The sequence below is a fragment of the Dromiciops gliroides genome, chromosome 5 (genome assembly GCF_019393635.1).
Source record: "Dromiciops gliroides isolate mDroGli1 chromosome 5, mDroGli1.pri, whole genome shotgun sequence".
Lineage (NCBI taxonomy): Eukaryota > Metazoa > Chordata > Mammalia > Microbiotheria > Microbiotheriidae > Dromiciops > Dromiciops gliroides.
In genome coordinates, this window is record NC_057865.1 from 124,439,369 (window position 1) to 124,455,077 (window position 15,709).

General features: G+C 38.2%; 1 protein-coding gene across 1 annotated transcript in view; it reads left to right on the forward strand.

Moving 5' to 3' along the window:
* SLC13A1 (solute carrier family 13 member 1) overlaps nucleotides 1–15,709 on the forward strand; it is a 109,337-nt gene that overhangs the window by 24,899 nt on the left and 68,729 nt on the right. The window contains exon 3 of the mRNA XM_043967575.1: nucleotides 5,508–5,645. Within this exon, the coding sequence (XP_043823510.1) occupies nucleotides 5,508–5,645 (138 nt within the window). The remainder of the gene's footprint in view (nucleotides 1–5,507; nucleotides 5,646–15,709) is intronic.

Below are 15,709 nucleotides of genomic sequence, written 5' to 3' on the forward strand. Positions count from 1 at the left end.
GGTAAAAAATGTCAACTGTATAACTATAGTATGGCCAACATATCCCTAGAAAGAAAATCATGTGATGAGAACCTAAAGGTGTTTATATAGTGCAGCTTCTATATGAGCTAAGTGGAAGGCATGGCCATTCTGGGCAGCCCTGGTAGAAGCACAGTCATCATTTCGACATCTGGGGGGTAGAAGCACTATCCCTTCCACTCCACCACACCCATTCCAAAGGTCTGGAGAATCCATGGAAAATATTTTTGGCCCTCCCTTTGTTCCAGAGAAAAAGTCTGGATTTTTTCTTTTTTCTTTTATGGGGTATTTACAGTACCTTATTGTAAAATTTGGGTTAATATTATATAATACTCTAGCTGTGTGACCCTGAGCAAGTCACTTAACCCTCATTGCCTCACCAAAAAAAATGATATAATACTATATATATTTTATTCATTTCTGAGTTTCTAAATTTTTCTGTGTCATCTGCTGACCTTTGCATATTGCCTGCAGCTTCCACAAATCTCCCCCAAATTCCCATTTAATTTCTTATGCCAACCTGCAACATATCAAAACTGTGATGGGGAAATTTGGGATTTGGAAGGAATAATTTTATAGTGCTCGGAATAGGAGAAGGGATTCACCTACTATCCTCTGTTCCAGTGGTAACACACCTGGGGTGTTAGGTCCACTAATAAGCAATATATTTTAGAAAGGACAGTGCCAAACTGGTGTGGTCACAACGTGATCAAAAGTGGAAGAGGGGCGGCTAGGTGGCGCAGTGGATTAAGCACCAGCCCTGGATTCAGGAGTACCTGAATTCAAATCCGGCCTCAGACACTTGACACTTACTAGCTGTGTGACCCTGGGCAAGTCACTTAACCCCCGTTGCCCCGCAAAAAAAAAAAAAAAAAAAGTGTAGGAAACTCGGAACAACATCTTATGAGGATGTGTTGAAGAGTATAGAAATATGTCATCTGAAGAAGAGGTTTGGGATGGGGTTTGCCAAGGGGATGATGTAACAATTCTCTTCAAATATTTAAAAGTTTGTTGTGTGGAAAGATGGATTAGACTTGTTCTACCCAGTACTGGAGGGCAGAACTTGTAATAATGGGGAGAAATTTGGGGAGGACATTTTTTTGGTTCTGTAAAAGGCAAAACCAAAAAATGACTAACAATTACTGCTTCATTAGTGCAGGTCATCGGGAGAAGGCTGGATGGCCACTTACAGGGATGGTTTAAACCAGGTTTCATGCTTTTCAGCATGGGATTGGACCAGATGACCTTAGAGTTCTAATTCTGTAGTTCTGTGAACTCATCTGACAAGTCTGATTTCATGACTGCAGAAGAGATTAAAATTGGGCAAACAGGTTTGTGGAGGCCCTATAAACTAACCATGATCTCCTATTAAAATGTGCCAAGAATTAAACCTTAGTCTTTCTTGCTCTGCTCCTCTCTTGACTCAAGGCCTCAGAGGTGGGATTTGAACACACCACATCCTCTGACACCAGAACCGGTGCTCTCTATTATGTAACACTGCTTCCCTGACTGTTCACTATAAATTTAAATTTTGAGAGAAAATGCTTTCTTGCATAAGGCTTATCACTGGTGCTTGAAGCATTGCTCAGTTATTTTCTCCACATTCAGAAAGTCCAGTCATATTCACTTATAATTAAAAATTAGACTCTGATAGGGAGACTAGCCCAAAACAAGGTTGTGGGGGGGGAAAGAGGGGAGGACATTCATACTGAGAGTGCTAAACCTAACTCATTGCTACACTGAGCAAAGTCAGAAAGCCAAGAATAAAGAACCCAGCAAATGTGATGGATCTCTCTACAAGCAATCCAAAGATTCCACCTTTATACCAACACCCCCACAAAAATCCTCAATGGTTTCTTCTGGGAAATTAAATCCTAAAAAGACTTGGCTTTCCAGGCCACAAATACATAACAAAGGCAGGTGTGTGACTTTCCTAATCCCCTTGAGACTGCATTGTTTTCTGTGCTTTTCCTTCTGCCCACTCATCCCCTTGGAAGACCTTTTAGAGCTAAGAAGCTGAAGGTGGGCTCGGAGGGAGGCTCCCTAGAGCCCTGGAAGTGGTTTGGAGGCCTGCCTTAGAGTTAAAGCTGATTAGGTGTTGCCTTGCCTTCAGAGACAATTAGGGAAGCAAAGGGAATGGTCACCCTGAGGTCTGCTAGGAGAAAATCAATCTGCTGGACCAGGGATTTGATTGCAAAGATAGACGAGCCTGAAGAGCCTAGTTATGTAGGAGTGCTCTAAAGAGTTTGGCACATAGGTAAAGGAACTCCCTCCTGAAGATCAAAGACCTGGGCATTTAGGGTTAAGAATATTCTGTTGAAGATGGGAGGCCTTCTAGCAAAGACTGATCAGAATACTGATTGGAAAGCGGGAGTAGGGGGCAGGAAGATTATTTTTTCTTCCTAGGGAAGACTTCTATGGGTCCTTATTTCGTTCCTACTATGTGATAGACACTTTAAAAATATTATCTCGGGGGCAGATAGGTGGCACAGTGGATAAAGCACCGGCCCTGGATTCAGGAGGACCTGAGTTCAAATCCGGCCTCAGACACTTGACACTTACGAGCTGTGTGTCCCTGGGCAAGTCACTTAACCCCCATTGCCCCACAAACAAACAAAAAATAAAAATATTATCTCTCTTCACAATAACCCTGGGAGGTAGGTGCTATTATTATTATCATCTCTGTTTTACAGTTGAGGAAACTGAGGCAAACTGAGTTGAAGTGACTTGCCCAGGGTTACATAGCTAGAAAACATCTGAAGCCAGACAGGCATAGCACTCTATCCACTGTCCCCCTTTAGCTGCTGTAGTTGTGTTGCTGGATGAATTCCGCTGCCTAGGGCTACTGACTATGGAAAGCCTTAGGACTTTAAGCTAAAAGGGCTTGACAGAATCCATTCTCCTAATGAAGGAAGAAAGGTCACTATATCCAAGGACTCTAACTGAAGCAAGAAGTGAGAAATAGAGAAAATTATACTATTTAAAGGCCAGTCGAGGTGTCTAGCAGAAGTTATACAGCTATTGGAGCAGGGTCTAGCAGAAGGCTTAGATAGAGCAGAGACCAGTGAAAATAGCATGATAACTTTGGTACCCCTGCAGTATTAATGGAATTGATCGCCCTTCTGTATATGTACCCTGGGCATATGTAGAGTCCTTTAGGTGATGTAGTGGATAGAGTGCTGGAGTCAGGAAGACCTGAGTTCAAATCTAGCCTCAGATAATTAGTGGCTATATAACCTCAGCAAATCATTTAACCTCTGATTGTTGCAGTTTTCTCATCTGTAAAATGGGGATAATAAATAACTTCTACCTCCCAGGGTTGTTGTGAGAATCAAATGAGATTAATATTTGTTGTTTGTTGTTGTTGTTGTTTTCCGGGGCAATGAGGATTAAGTGATTTACCAGGGTCACACAGCTAGTAAGTGTCAAGTCTGAGGTCGGATTTGAACCCAGGTCCTCCTGAATCCAGGGATGATACTTTATCCACTGTGCCACCTAGTTGTCCCCTCAAATGAGATAATATTTGTAAAGTGCTTAACACCATGCTTGGCACATAGTAGGCAACATATAAATGGTACCTTTTGTTATTTATTTACTATGTGTTCATGTGTCTTCTCTTCCCGTAGAAGGTGTATATGCTTATGTGTGCCCTGGGTTTCTGAGGGAAATATTTTATTGTTAATTTTATTATTATGCTATTTCATTAAATGCCTTCCTCTGAGGTAATTGTTTCCTCTTTGCTGACTAGCAAAGGTAAACATATTAGTTGGGGCTCATGAATTATAAGTTAGGTGGCACAGTGGATAGAGCACTGGACTTGGACTCCAGAAGATCTGACCTCAGATGCTTACTGGCTGCATGAACCTGGAAAAACAATCTCTGTTTGCCTCAGTTTCATGATGTATAAAATGGAAATAATAATGGCATTTACTTTCTTTTTAATTTTTTTTTGTTCAGACAATTGGGGTTAAGTGACTTGCCCAGGGTCACACAGCTAATCAGTGTTAAGTGTCTAAGGCCATATTTGAACTCAGGTCCTCCTGACTCCAGGGCTGGTGCTCTATCCACTGCACCACCCAGGTGCCCCTTGGCATTTACTTTCTAGGCTTATAGTAAGGATAAAATTATTTCTGATATGTCTGAGTACTTTTTAAGCCTTAAAGTATCATCAGCTATTATATCATTATATGATTGTGTGGACCTTGAACCTGAGATAGTTTTGTACATGGGGGACAAATTTTGCAAGATAGAATTGTCTCATATCACCTATGTGCTTTAATGGAGATGAAACAGTACTATATAACTAACTCTTATCTTAATTACTCAGCTTTTCAATTCATTTGTCTGTCTAGGCTTCATGCTCTAAAGATGTTAGAGGATGTACTTCAACTATACAACTCACATGAGACTTTATGGTGACTTTTCCTTTATGTACATGTTGGCCAGAATACCCTAAGTAATGACCATAGAACTTTATTTCTAAACCTTTAAGACCAGTGTTTATAGCTGAGCTCAGTTTTGTATTACAAACAAACAAACAAACATAAACAAAAAAACAAAGCCCTTTTATTATTAACTTTAGGATATTGTGATGGAAACAGTATGGACTTTCAAGTCAGAGGACCTAGGTGCAAATTCTGCCTCACCCATTTACTAGCTGTTTAATCTTGGGTAAATTAATCTTTCTTGTGTCTTATTTTCCTCACCTATAAAATGGGAGGTAGAGGATGGCTTAATTAAATGATTTCTAAATTCCTTTATTATGTCTCATATATTCCATGGTTCTTATAGATTTTATTTCTTTTCAATGAGAGCAAAGATTTCCTAAACAGAAAAACCCTGAAAACTACACATAAAGCTAAGCTTATACTTAATCAAAATTATCTGCCTAAAAGGGTTATTTCAAGAGGACCAATTGTTAAACCCCCCCCACCAGTACTCCTTCCCAAGCAAATATACTTGTTCCAAATATTTCTGAAATTTTCCAACCTTAAAGCTATGTCTTGCAGAGTTTCTAGGTAATAGACAACTAATAAATGTTTATAATAAATATTTGCTAAATGAGTGTTGGTTACAGAATGGCTGAAAACTTTATCTGTAGAACATTCTTTTTTAAAATTTTAATTTGCTGTCCAAAGGGAGAGGTAACATTGACAGCTCATTAACACCTTGGTAGAATTAGTTTATCACATTAGTAAAAAAGGCAACTTTCTAATTTCAAAGTATCTTTACACTAAAATTGGAGGAGGGGGAGGAAGAGGGAGAAAAAAACCTTAAAAACCTTAATAGTCATTATTCCATCTGACCATTCTTCGATTTCACCAAAACACTGTTTGCTTTTCTCTGCATGTTAGTAGAAGCACTAAAGCAATAAAAATCAGATTTAATGTTAACTAATGCTGGCCACAGTGTTGCAGTGACTCAAGATGATAGACTAGAGAAATATTAATCCAGGCTGGTTATTTAATGTCTGCTGTCTTTTTTTTTAGACAGTTCATATGAGAAATTGGAGATCTTTGCTCACAGCAATGAAGCTTTTCGACATCATCTTGGTTTATCGCAGGCTTATCCTTATGATCCTCACCCCGCTGCTTTTGTTGCCACTGCCTTTAACAATCCAAACCAAAGTAAGTGAGTGATGAGAAAACTGTTTTGATGAATTTCTTGACTAGTTTCAACTGCCCTGTGTTTTCATTACCTGGCTCAAATTTGAATGTTCTGAAATTGTTGGTGTTTTTAAAGTCAAGCTTTACTTTGGAGCATTGTGATTTATCCATTTTTGCTTCTTAGTGATTACTATTAGCTCTAGCAGAAGAACACTTTGATTAAAAGCAGGTCAACTAGCTGGAATGTTCAATTAACCAGAATTTTTTTTTTCATTAAAATTTTGTGAGAACATAGGGAAAGAAGTGAGACAAAAAGCTAAAAGCAGGGATGAATTGAAAAAGTGACTTCTAGGAAATATCTTTCAGTCGGATTTGCCTCCTACTTCGAGAGAAATGGCCTGCTTTGGAGTTTAGAAACAAATTCTATTCCTAGCTCTGATGCTTATTTGCTATGTGACCATAGCGAAATCACTCAAGTTATCTTAATCTGTAAACTGGGGGTAGTGGTATGTAAAATGGGGGTAATAATAATTACACTATTTCACAAAGCTGTTGTGAGGAAATTGTTTATAAAACTTAAATGTGAATTGTTACTTCTCTGTTCTTGACATGTCAAAGAGACACAGCAGTACAGGACATATTCAGTTGCGAGGATTAAATGAAACATTGGGAGTAAAATCGCTTTGGAAAATAGTGTTATTCCTTATTTCAAAGTAAATTAACATCTGAGTTAAGTTAGATGTCACTCTAATTTATATTACATTCTGCTTAAGCATTATTTTCTTTTTAAGTGTAATTATTTGAGAATAAAAGTAATCGAATTGTCACACAAATACATAAAAGTAACAGGACTGAGTCAATCTTGGTTTGTCCTGACCTGACTTAGTTCTTGTTTTCTTTCTCAAACAAAGGTAGATTTTGAAATCTATATAAAAATAAAAATGAAGTTTGGGGAGTAGAATTCTTTCAAGGAGGAAATGCTATAAAGCACTATCTCTTTCATAAAGAGACATGTTTAAAATAAACTCTATGGTGTCATTAGTATGGACATTTCTTGGTGTGCTATAATGGAAAATACACGAGTTTTGGAGTCATAGGTTGTTGTTCATTTGTTTTTTGAGTCCTACTCTTTGGGACCCTTTTTGGGGTTTTCTTGGCAAAGAAAACTGGAGTAGGTTGTTATTTCCTTTTCCAGTTCATCCAGTGGATCCATATTGTCAGGCAGAGGTTGTGACTCACCCAGATTCACAGAGCTAGGAAGTATCTGAAGATGGATTTGAACTCAGATCTTCCTGATTCCAGGCCTAGTGTTCTATCCACTGAACCACTGGCTGCTTCCTGGAGTCACAGGGCCTGGGTACAAATCCTGGTTCTGTTACTTAATAATATGTTACATTAGTTGTGATATGCATGTCATACGTATGTATACATAGGTGTGTGTGTGTGTGTAAAGTTGCTTACTTGTAATATGAAGTGATTAGACTAGATGAGCAGTTCTGTTAATCTATGATCCTATCACCAGTGCCAATCAGACCTCTTTTTCATTTTAGTGGGTGAGGGTATGTGTTGCAATGGCCAAAATAATTGAGTACTTTTGACTTTTCCCAGAAGTTTTGTCAAAAAGTGAATCCTTAACCCAGTAACAGGGGTCTTCGTGTTTATTGAATTTTAGACACTGATCAAACTCTTTATCTTTTAACCCAAATCATCTTGATGATCATTATTTTATAGTATAGTATGAAATGTGGAACTGCTTTGTCACCACACTTCCCCCACCCCTATTTCCTTTGAGATTCTTTTTTTTTTGGTGAGGCAATTGGGGTTAAGTGACTTGCCCAGGGTCACACAGCTAGTAAGTATTAAGTGTCTGAGGCCGGATTTGAACTTAGGTACTCCTGACTCCAGGGCCGGTGCTCTATCCACTGCGCCACCTAGCTGCCCCTCCTTTGAGATTCTTAAGAGGGTTTTGTTGTTGTTGTTTTAGTAAGAGAGTTAAGTAAATTGAAAGAAATGAAAATAAAAGACTTTTTCATTAAAAAAAGTCTTAAAAAAGTGAACTCTCTCCATACTTCCCTATTTTCGTGTCTGTTTCAGTATTACCTATTTTGGACTGAAAAAAGTAAACAGGAGCCCAAACTTGTCCTGAGAAAGCAAAACTGTCTCATAGGCACTATTCAGCTTCTTATACCTTTGACTTACTAAAATATCTGAAAAATTGATTGCTCTTTTTAGTCTTAAGTACTTTGGGGAGATATTTGATCCAATCCCTTTGAAAAAGAAAACAAGCAAATAGCGCTTGTTTTGAAGTAAAATTATTTTCTTAGAAAACATGTAATTGGTACATGGAGTACCATTGGCTTTTCTGTGGAGCCTTGGCTATAATGTACATGGCCCTTGTGGAAAGTGAAGGCATGAAATCAGGTGGCATTTGATGAAATGTTTTGCTTTTGCCTTCCCTTCCAATCAAGCCATTTGTTAAAATCAGTTAATGGTAATGAAAGGCTTTTTCCTTGCACAATAAAGTAATTTCATTTTTGGCTACTTTTAAATGCATATTTAATCATTCAATCAGCCACTAATTAAACTGAAAGAATATTGTCTTACAGTGACTTATAAAGAAAGCAGTACATTTTTTTAAAAGAGTGTACCTTTTTAGTCTATTTTTTTTTTAAAGAGAGCCTTTGTCTCAAAAATGAGAATGTAAAATTGGAAATACACCATTCAAGTGTAAGGGCTAAAATTCTAGCTATACTGCCTAAAATCTAATGAGTGGTTGCCAATAAATTATAAGCTTTAGCAAGAGTTAGACTTTTAAGCATTAATTAAGGAGAATAAGGATTTGGTGAAGAGAAAGAGAAAGGCCTAGACTCATGTTTCTATTAAAGGGAGAGAGCATTCCTAGCTCAACTCTCCGCCAGAGTCCACACAAAAGAGAGTGAGCCAGCGCGCGGCCTCCCCCTTCTTCTTCACCCAAAAGCAAACTACCCTTCCTGATGTCAAAGAAAAGACGCATGGTCCTGCCCTCAGAGGCCCTCTCCTCATGTTGGAGCTTTCCTACAGTAAGTCTCCGGCAGGTGGCATCATTCCAATAGTTACACAAGTAGAAGCAGATCAAGCTAATATAAATTTCAATGGACTCAAACTAGACAATTCTTGGGTTCTTTTGATAACCTAAATTGTACAGAACTAGGAACTGAACCCAAAATAGGCAGAATTAGGGTCATTGGCTGGAAGTTGTGAAAGCATGTTCAGGCTTGAGTGAGGAAAAAGTTCCTAATGATTAGAACTGTCCCAAAGTGAGATAAGTTGCTCTCAAAGGTAGTGAATGGGTACTCTCCACCTATGGCTTTCCAACAGAGCTTGGATGACCATTTGTCAGTGATTTTGTAGAGGGGTTCCTTAGATATATACAAGAGGACCTAGACTTTTTTTCTGAAGGTCAATTTAGGTTCACAAATACTAACTCAAACATTCTTTCCTTCCAGTTTATGATGAAAGAAAGTGAGAGGAAGGAGAGGAGGAGGTAGGAAGAGAGAGAGAGAGGGAGAGGGAAGGAGGCAGGGAGGGAGGGAGGGAGAGAGGGAGAGAGAGAGAGAGATAACCATAGGCATGAAACTAAATTTATGCTATGTTGATATTTTTATTGAAATCTTATGCTTTTGTATCATCTTAATTTATGACTACACTTCTTCCCCTCCCTGCCCCGAAAGCCATTATGGATTTTAAAAATATTTTAAAAATAGGGAATAAAAAGCCATTCAGCAAAACTAACCAATACATCAATGATGCCTGACAATATATGTAATATTCTATACCCATAGTCTTCGATCTCTGAAAAAAGAAACAAGAGGTTAGCTATTTAATATTTAATGATTTCTTATCTTTAAGATAGGATTATCAGGTTTTTTAGTTGGAAGGATCATAATAATCAAGTCCAACCATCTTATTTTAAAGATGTTCAGTAGTTTCAGTTGTATCCAACTCTTCATGAGCTCTTTTGGGGTTTTCTTAGCAATAATACTGGTATGATTTGCCATTTTCTTCTCCATCTCATTTTACAGAAGAGGAAACAGAGACAAAGAGGCTTAAGTGACTTGGCCACAGTCACACAGTTAGTGTCTGAGGTTAGATTTGAATTCAGGTCTTCCTGACTCCAAGCCTGGAGCCACTATCCACTTCACCTCCTAGCTTCTCCCATTTTTAAAGATGAGGAAACTGTAATTCAGAGAGGTGATATGACCATTCCAAGGTTGTAAGGTAGTAAGTAGCAGTTCAAAGATTCAAATCTAAGTTTTCTGCTTCCACTCCAAAGCACTTTCCACTAAATCGTGTTGCCATTTATTTCAGGGTCAAGGGGGGGAAATGATGTCTTCTTCAAGATTCATCCTTCTTTGGAACAGTTATGCAAGCTTTCCTTTGTTAATGATCAACTTCTAAAACTTTACTGTTAATAGAAATAGTTTATACAGGTTCAGTGGCAGGTAAGGTCAAATTTATTGTCATCATGTCCTCAAGTGATCTTGTATTTTTTCTTTTCTTTTTTTTTTTGCAGGGCAATGAGGGTTAAGTGACTTGCCCAGGGTCACACAGCTAGTAAGTGTCAAGTGTCTGAGGCCGGATTTGAACTCAGGTACTCCTGACTCCAGGGCCGGTGCTTTACCACTGTGCTATCTAGCTCCCCCTGTATTTTTTCTTAATGGAAGTACCATGGAGCCTAGGATCCAAGCAGCTTAGACAAGAAGCTTCTAGTCTTTAAGGGAGATGATCCTGCTCTCTAGAGTTGGGCCTGTATTTATTAAATAGAAAGTGACCATCTCATATAATTTGATGAGTATTTCAAGACCCCCTCCTGCTCAAACTATCTTCTCTACACAGCTACTATGGTATCACCTTTCCTTCCTAACTGAGCAGAAAATCTTTCCAAGTGTCACTTCTTTAGAGGTTAAAAGTCAGAACATTAACACAAATATACCGCTATTATTAAGCATATTCATTGCTTAAAAGGGAAGAAAACCACCAGAGTTCTCCTCTTTTCCTTTCCAGTTAGTGTTGCAGCACAGACTAGTTTATTAGAATAGCAAATCATCATCACTTGGAAGGAAAAGGCCCACTCTTGTTTGTTGTCTTGAAAGCAGGGAGGGCAGGTGTAAGTAAGGATAGATAAGATTTAGTGGGTTTTGGAGGGGAGATATGGTGGGCTGGGAGGGACAAGACAGTAACAAGTCTCTTAGTGGAGCATAAGACATTACCTAGGGAGGACTTACTCTGGATGAGGGAGTACTTGAAGTACTCATGAAGGGTATGATGAGGAAAACTTCACCTAATTCACAGTTTTGCTGCCAGTTGGCCCCCAGACCCCCCAGATATCATGGAATTTTTGGATGTTATCAGAATCCTAAAGCCATTAAAAAGGCTAGTTAGGGCAGTCACAAATCCTGTCATCCACTCCTAAACTGAAAAATGCCAACAGGCTTCCTAAGGGTTCAGAGGCAGGACAGTTAGTTCTATGCTGCTAATTCTTACATGTCCAGGGTGTTTTAATCTTTTTTTGTGTGTCTCATGGACCTATTTGGCAATCTGACGACACCTATGAATCTCTTCTCAGAAGGTTTTTTAAATACATAGGATTGCAGGGGCAGCTAGGTGGCACAGTGGATAGAGCACTGGCCTTGGATTCAGGAGGACCTGAGTTCAAATCCAACATCAGACACTTAACACTTAATAGTTGTGTGACCCTGGGCAAGTCACTTAACCCCAATTGCCCTGCAAAAACAAACAAACAAAAAACCACCAATAAATACATAGGATCACAAAGGAAAACAGTTATATAGAAATACAAGTGTCAAAAAAATTAATTTCATAAACAGTAAGCTAAGAACCCCTGCTTTCAGCTATGTGGAGAATATCATGTGTGTGTGTGTGTGTGTGTGTGTGTGTGTTTCTCAAGCAAAATTAGGTAATTCATGGGAAATAAGAATGTTTCTATTATTTTTAACCCAATTCATGATTTCATCCAATGGTCAAATTCCCACCACTGCTACATATGGTCACCTAGTCTGCAATTTAAAGTCTTAGAGAATTGCTTGGGGTAGAAAGGTTAAGTGGCTTGCCCAACGTGACACAGACAGTATCTGTCAGAGCCAAGACGTGCAACAAGATCTCCCTGACCCTAAGTCCATCTCTCTCTCTCTCTCTCTCTCTCTCTCTCTTTCTCGCTCTCTCTCTCTCTCTCTCTGTATATATATATATATATATATATATATATATATATAAGAAAAAGACAGCCCCAAAAGTAGATTGATTTTTTTTTCTGTGTCTTTCATTTGTAAATAATCACCATTTGTGCTTTTTAAATTTTTATTCAGTTGGGAAGTGAAAATGTGTGGGAAAGAAAATAAGTACTTGCTAAACTGAAGAAAGAATGATATTAAATTCTGAAAAAAAAATTACTAAACTGAGAGATCAAGAATTCACTGAAGTAGGTTTTCCTGAAGGATTTGAACGACTCATAGAATGTTTGGGTTGGGAAAGACCTTAGAGATTATCTAGTCTACACCCCTAATTTTCCAGGTGAGGAAGAAAGATCAGAAAAGTTAAGTAATGTTAAGTCACATAGTTAGCTAGCCACAGTGTTGATGCCAACTCCAGTACACTTTCCACTTTCCAGGATATCAGATGGTTGGCTAGCTTTTTCCATGCATGTAGAATAATTAGCAAGTTAAGAATGGGCTGTTGCTTTCTTCTCAACTCTCCCCTACTCATATCAATCAATCAATCAATCTTTATTAAATATTTATTAAATACCTACTATGTCCCAGGGACATGCTAAGTGCTAAGGATACAAAAAGAGGGAAAAGACAGACCCTGCCCTCAAGGAACTTGCGATTTTATAGGGGAGACAACATATATGTGTGTGTGTGTGTGTGTGTGTGTGTGTATGTGTGTGTATTTTCCCTTTATATAGTTTTTTATTTATATCCTCACCTCCCACTTTTTTCCTTTCTTCCCAAATACTGTAAAAGTAGACCTGCTGGTCCGATTACCATTTCCTTCATCTTCTTGGGGGGTTTTGTGAAGAAAAGAAAGATGGATAACCAACTTAGAACATCAGCTAACTTGCATCATTTGTCAGGCAAATGCTATGATCTAGATGGTCAGCAATACATTATAGGCACCTAGGTGGTGCAGCAGATTAGAGTGCTGGACTTTGAATCAGAAAGTCTCATCATCATGAATTCAAATCCAGCCACAGAAACTTACTAGTCGTGTGACCATGGGCAAACCATCTAACCTTGTTTGCCTCAGTTCCTCATCTGTAAAATGGGCTGGAGGACATGTTAAACCACTCCAGTACCTTTGCCAAGGAAACCCCACATGGTGTTATGAAGAATTGGAGACAACTGAAAAATGACCGAACTTAACATTAAGGTACTGCTCTTTCCTTGTACATCAGGATAAAGGATTTTTCAATCAAAGGAGATAGGATGTGCTGAAGAAGACAATCATCTGCAAGTAATGAAAGACAGAAGCAAGCACAATAAGAGGAAAAGGAGAGAGGGAGGTATCAAGGATCAGAGAAATAGCTGCATCTACATGATGTTATTAACAACTGGGTTTAAGAGTTCCAAAGTTAGTTGTTATACAAGATTCTAAGCATTTTGTTTCAACATGTTTTCCTCCTTGACTGAAATGCTGAGGAGTTTTAGATCTAGTCTTACAGGCACTGGTTTTGGAGGTGGCCAATTGTACCTTAATCTGCATAGATGTTATTTAATAGCATAACAATCACAAGCCACATACTCTAACCTTACTTTTCCTCTAAAATATTGATTCTAACATTGACCAATCTAAACATACCGTATCAACTACTTTTAAATACTCTGGTCTCTAGTAACTTCATGCTAACCTCAACCCTGGGTTGCCCTTCTCTCTGCTTTCTCCACTCCTTCTCAAATTCCTGGATAATCCTGGTGAAAATCAAACTGATTATTTGCTGCAGATTTCTTATCTCAATGCTCCTTAGTTGATGTATTCTACACAACAAACTTTTTTTTTTTTTTAGTGAGGCAATTGGGGTTAAGTGACTTGCCCAGGGTCACACAGCTAGTAAGTGTTAAGTTTCTGAGGCCAGATTTGAACTCAGGTACTCCTGAATCCAGGGCCAGTGCTCTATCCACTGCGCCACCTAGCTGCCCCCACAACAAACTTTTAATGTTTTTCCTAACTGATACTCTATCATACTCTCCACAACAACTATTTCCAACTTTCTTCACTGTCTTAAGACCCAGTCTGCTACCACCATCACCACCACCACCTCCTCCTCCTCTTTCCTCTTTTTCCCCCTTCTCTTTCAACAAAAGATCTCACCTTCTATTTTACTGATAAAATAGAATTCATCTATCATGAGCTATTCTATTCCCTTAACCCATACCTCAGAAAACCTCCTCCTCATGCCTTGTGATCTCCTTTCTTCTAGTCTCTCAAAAGTTGGCTCTTCTTGCCAAGACCAACCTTTTTACCTGTCTTCTTTATCCCATATCCACTTTTTTTCTTCTCTATTTTCTTCACTCTTTCCTTGATGTTAATTTGATGCTTGCCTTGCTCTCACTTCTTATTCAACTGTTATGAAGTCATATCGATCTACAAAATATCTCAAGCATCTTTACCCTCCTCTTTATTACTAAGTGAATAATTCACCAACAGGTGAATAATACTTTGAAAACATTTCCATCAAATCTTACATAGTACTTTTTGTAGCTCTCTTGTGCCCTACTGTATTATTTAGTAGTGAACTTGTTTGTGCATGTTTCTTTTCTGACTATAAGATGGAAAGAACCTCAAATGAATTTTCTTTAGCACCTAACACAATGCTCTTCAAACCACAGGCATTTAATCATTATTTCATTGAATTGAAAATAATTGTGGGTTACCACTAAAAATAATATCTTTCATTGCCTCCTGGTTGTAAACATGCTATGGTTCACTGTTTGTACAGACCCTTCCTGCCAAAGTGTGTGGTCACAGCTACCTTTAACCCAAGACATTAATTGAGAGTTAATGCCTGTCCACATTGAGTCTGGGTATAATTGGCCTTGTCTGTGGAGAATCAGTTTTTCAAGTTTATGGGTTTTGAAATGAAAAGATCTTTGGAAGGAAACACTCTATCTACTGGTAGAAATTTGCTCTGGATCAGCAGTTGAGGAACACTGATCTTGCCCAGTTCCCCATCTCTGAGGAATATTGCACGGAAATAATCCTCATAAAGATTCCATAAATCCATCTGCTAAAATCTTTCGAGAAGACAGTCCAATGATTTCATAGCAGACGCCAGCACCTCCCTATTTTTATGTTTAGAATGTGTATTTTTATATTTATTTCTCCATATTTAGATGGTCCTTTCTTCTATTTGACCTATATTCATCCAACTGCAAAGTTCATACCCTTTCATCTTGTCCTTAGTGGAAAAAATAGTTGTTCATCACTCAAGCAAAATTCCTATAAAGAATTTAATTACTTAACACCTTTAACTTTCTTTTCTTCAGTAATCACAATTTCTTCAAATCCTATATTGCACAAAATAATTTGAGACTAAGGATAGCCATTATAGTCATGATGGGGCAACTAGCCTGGATACAAATCCAGAAACCTAGCTTAATTCTCCAATATGGTAGGTCATCTCTCAATGAGCTTGTATAGAATGACTTCCAGTTTTCAGAACCTTGTAAATATTTATGTCTCTTCAATAATTGTATGATTTCTCACTCTTGGGCATGTCCAATGTGGAAATTTGTTGTGTTTGATTATGCATATTTGCTAAGAAGTTCTTACTTTTCTTTCTTTTTTTCAGTGGGTGTGGGATTAGGAAGTATATATGGGAGAGAGAAAATACATGCTTGTTAATAGAAAATTTAAAAAAAAACACAAAAAATGTGTGTCATAAGACAATAACAACAGCAACCAACATATTAAGTGCCCACTATGTTTAATGCTCCATGCCAGGTATTGAGGAAATGAAGAATGGGGGAAAAGAAACAGTGTCTATAGCCTCTGCCCTCAAGGAGCTTACATTGTCAAGAATAAAGGAT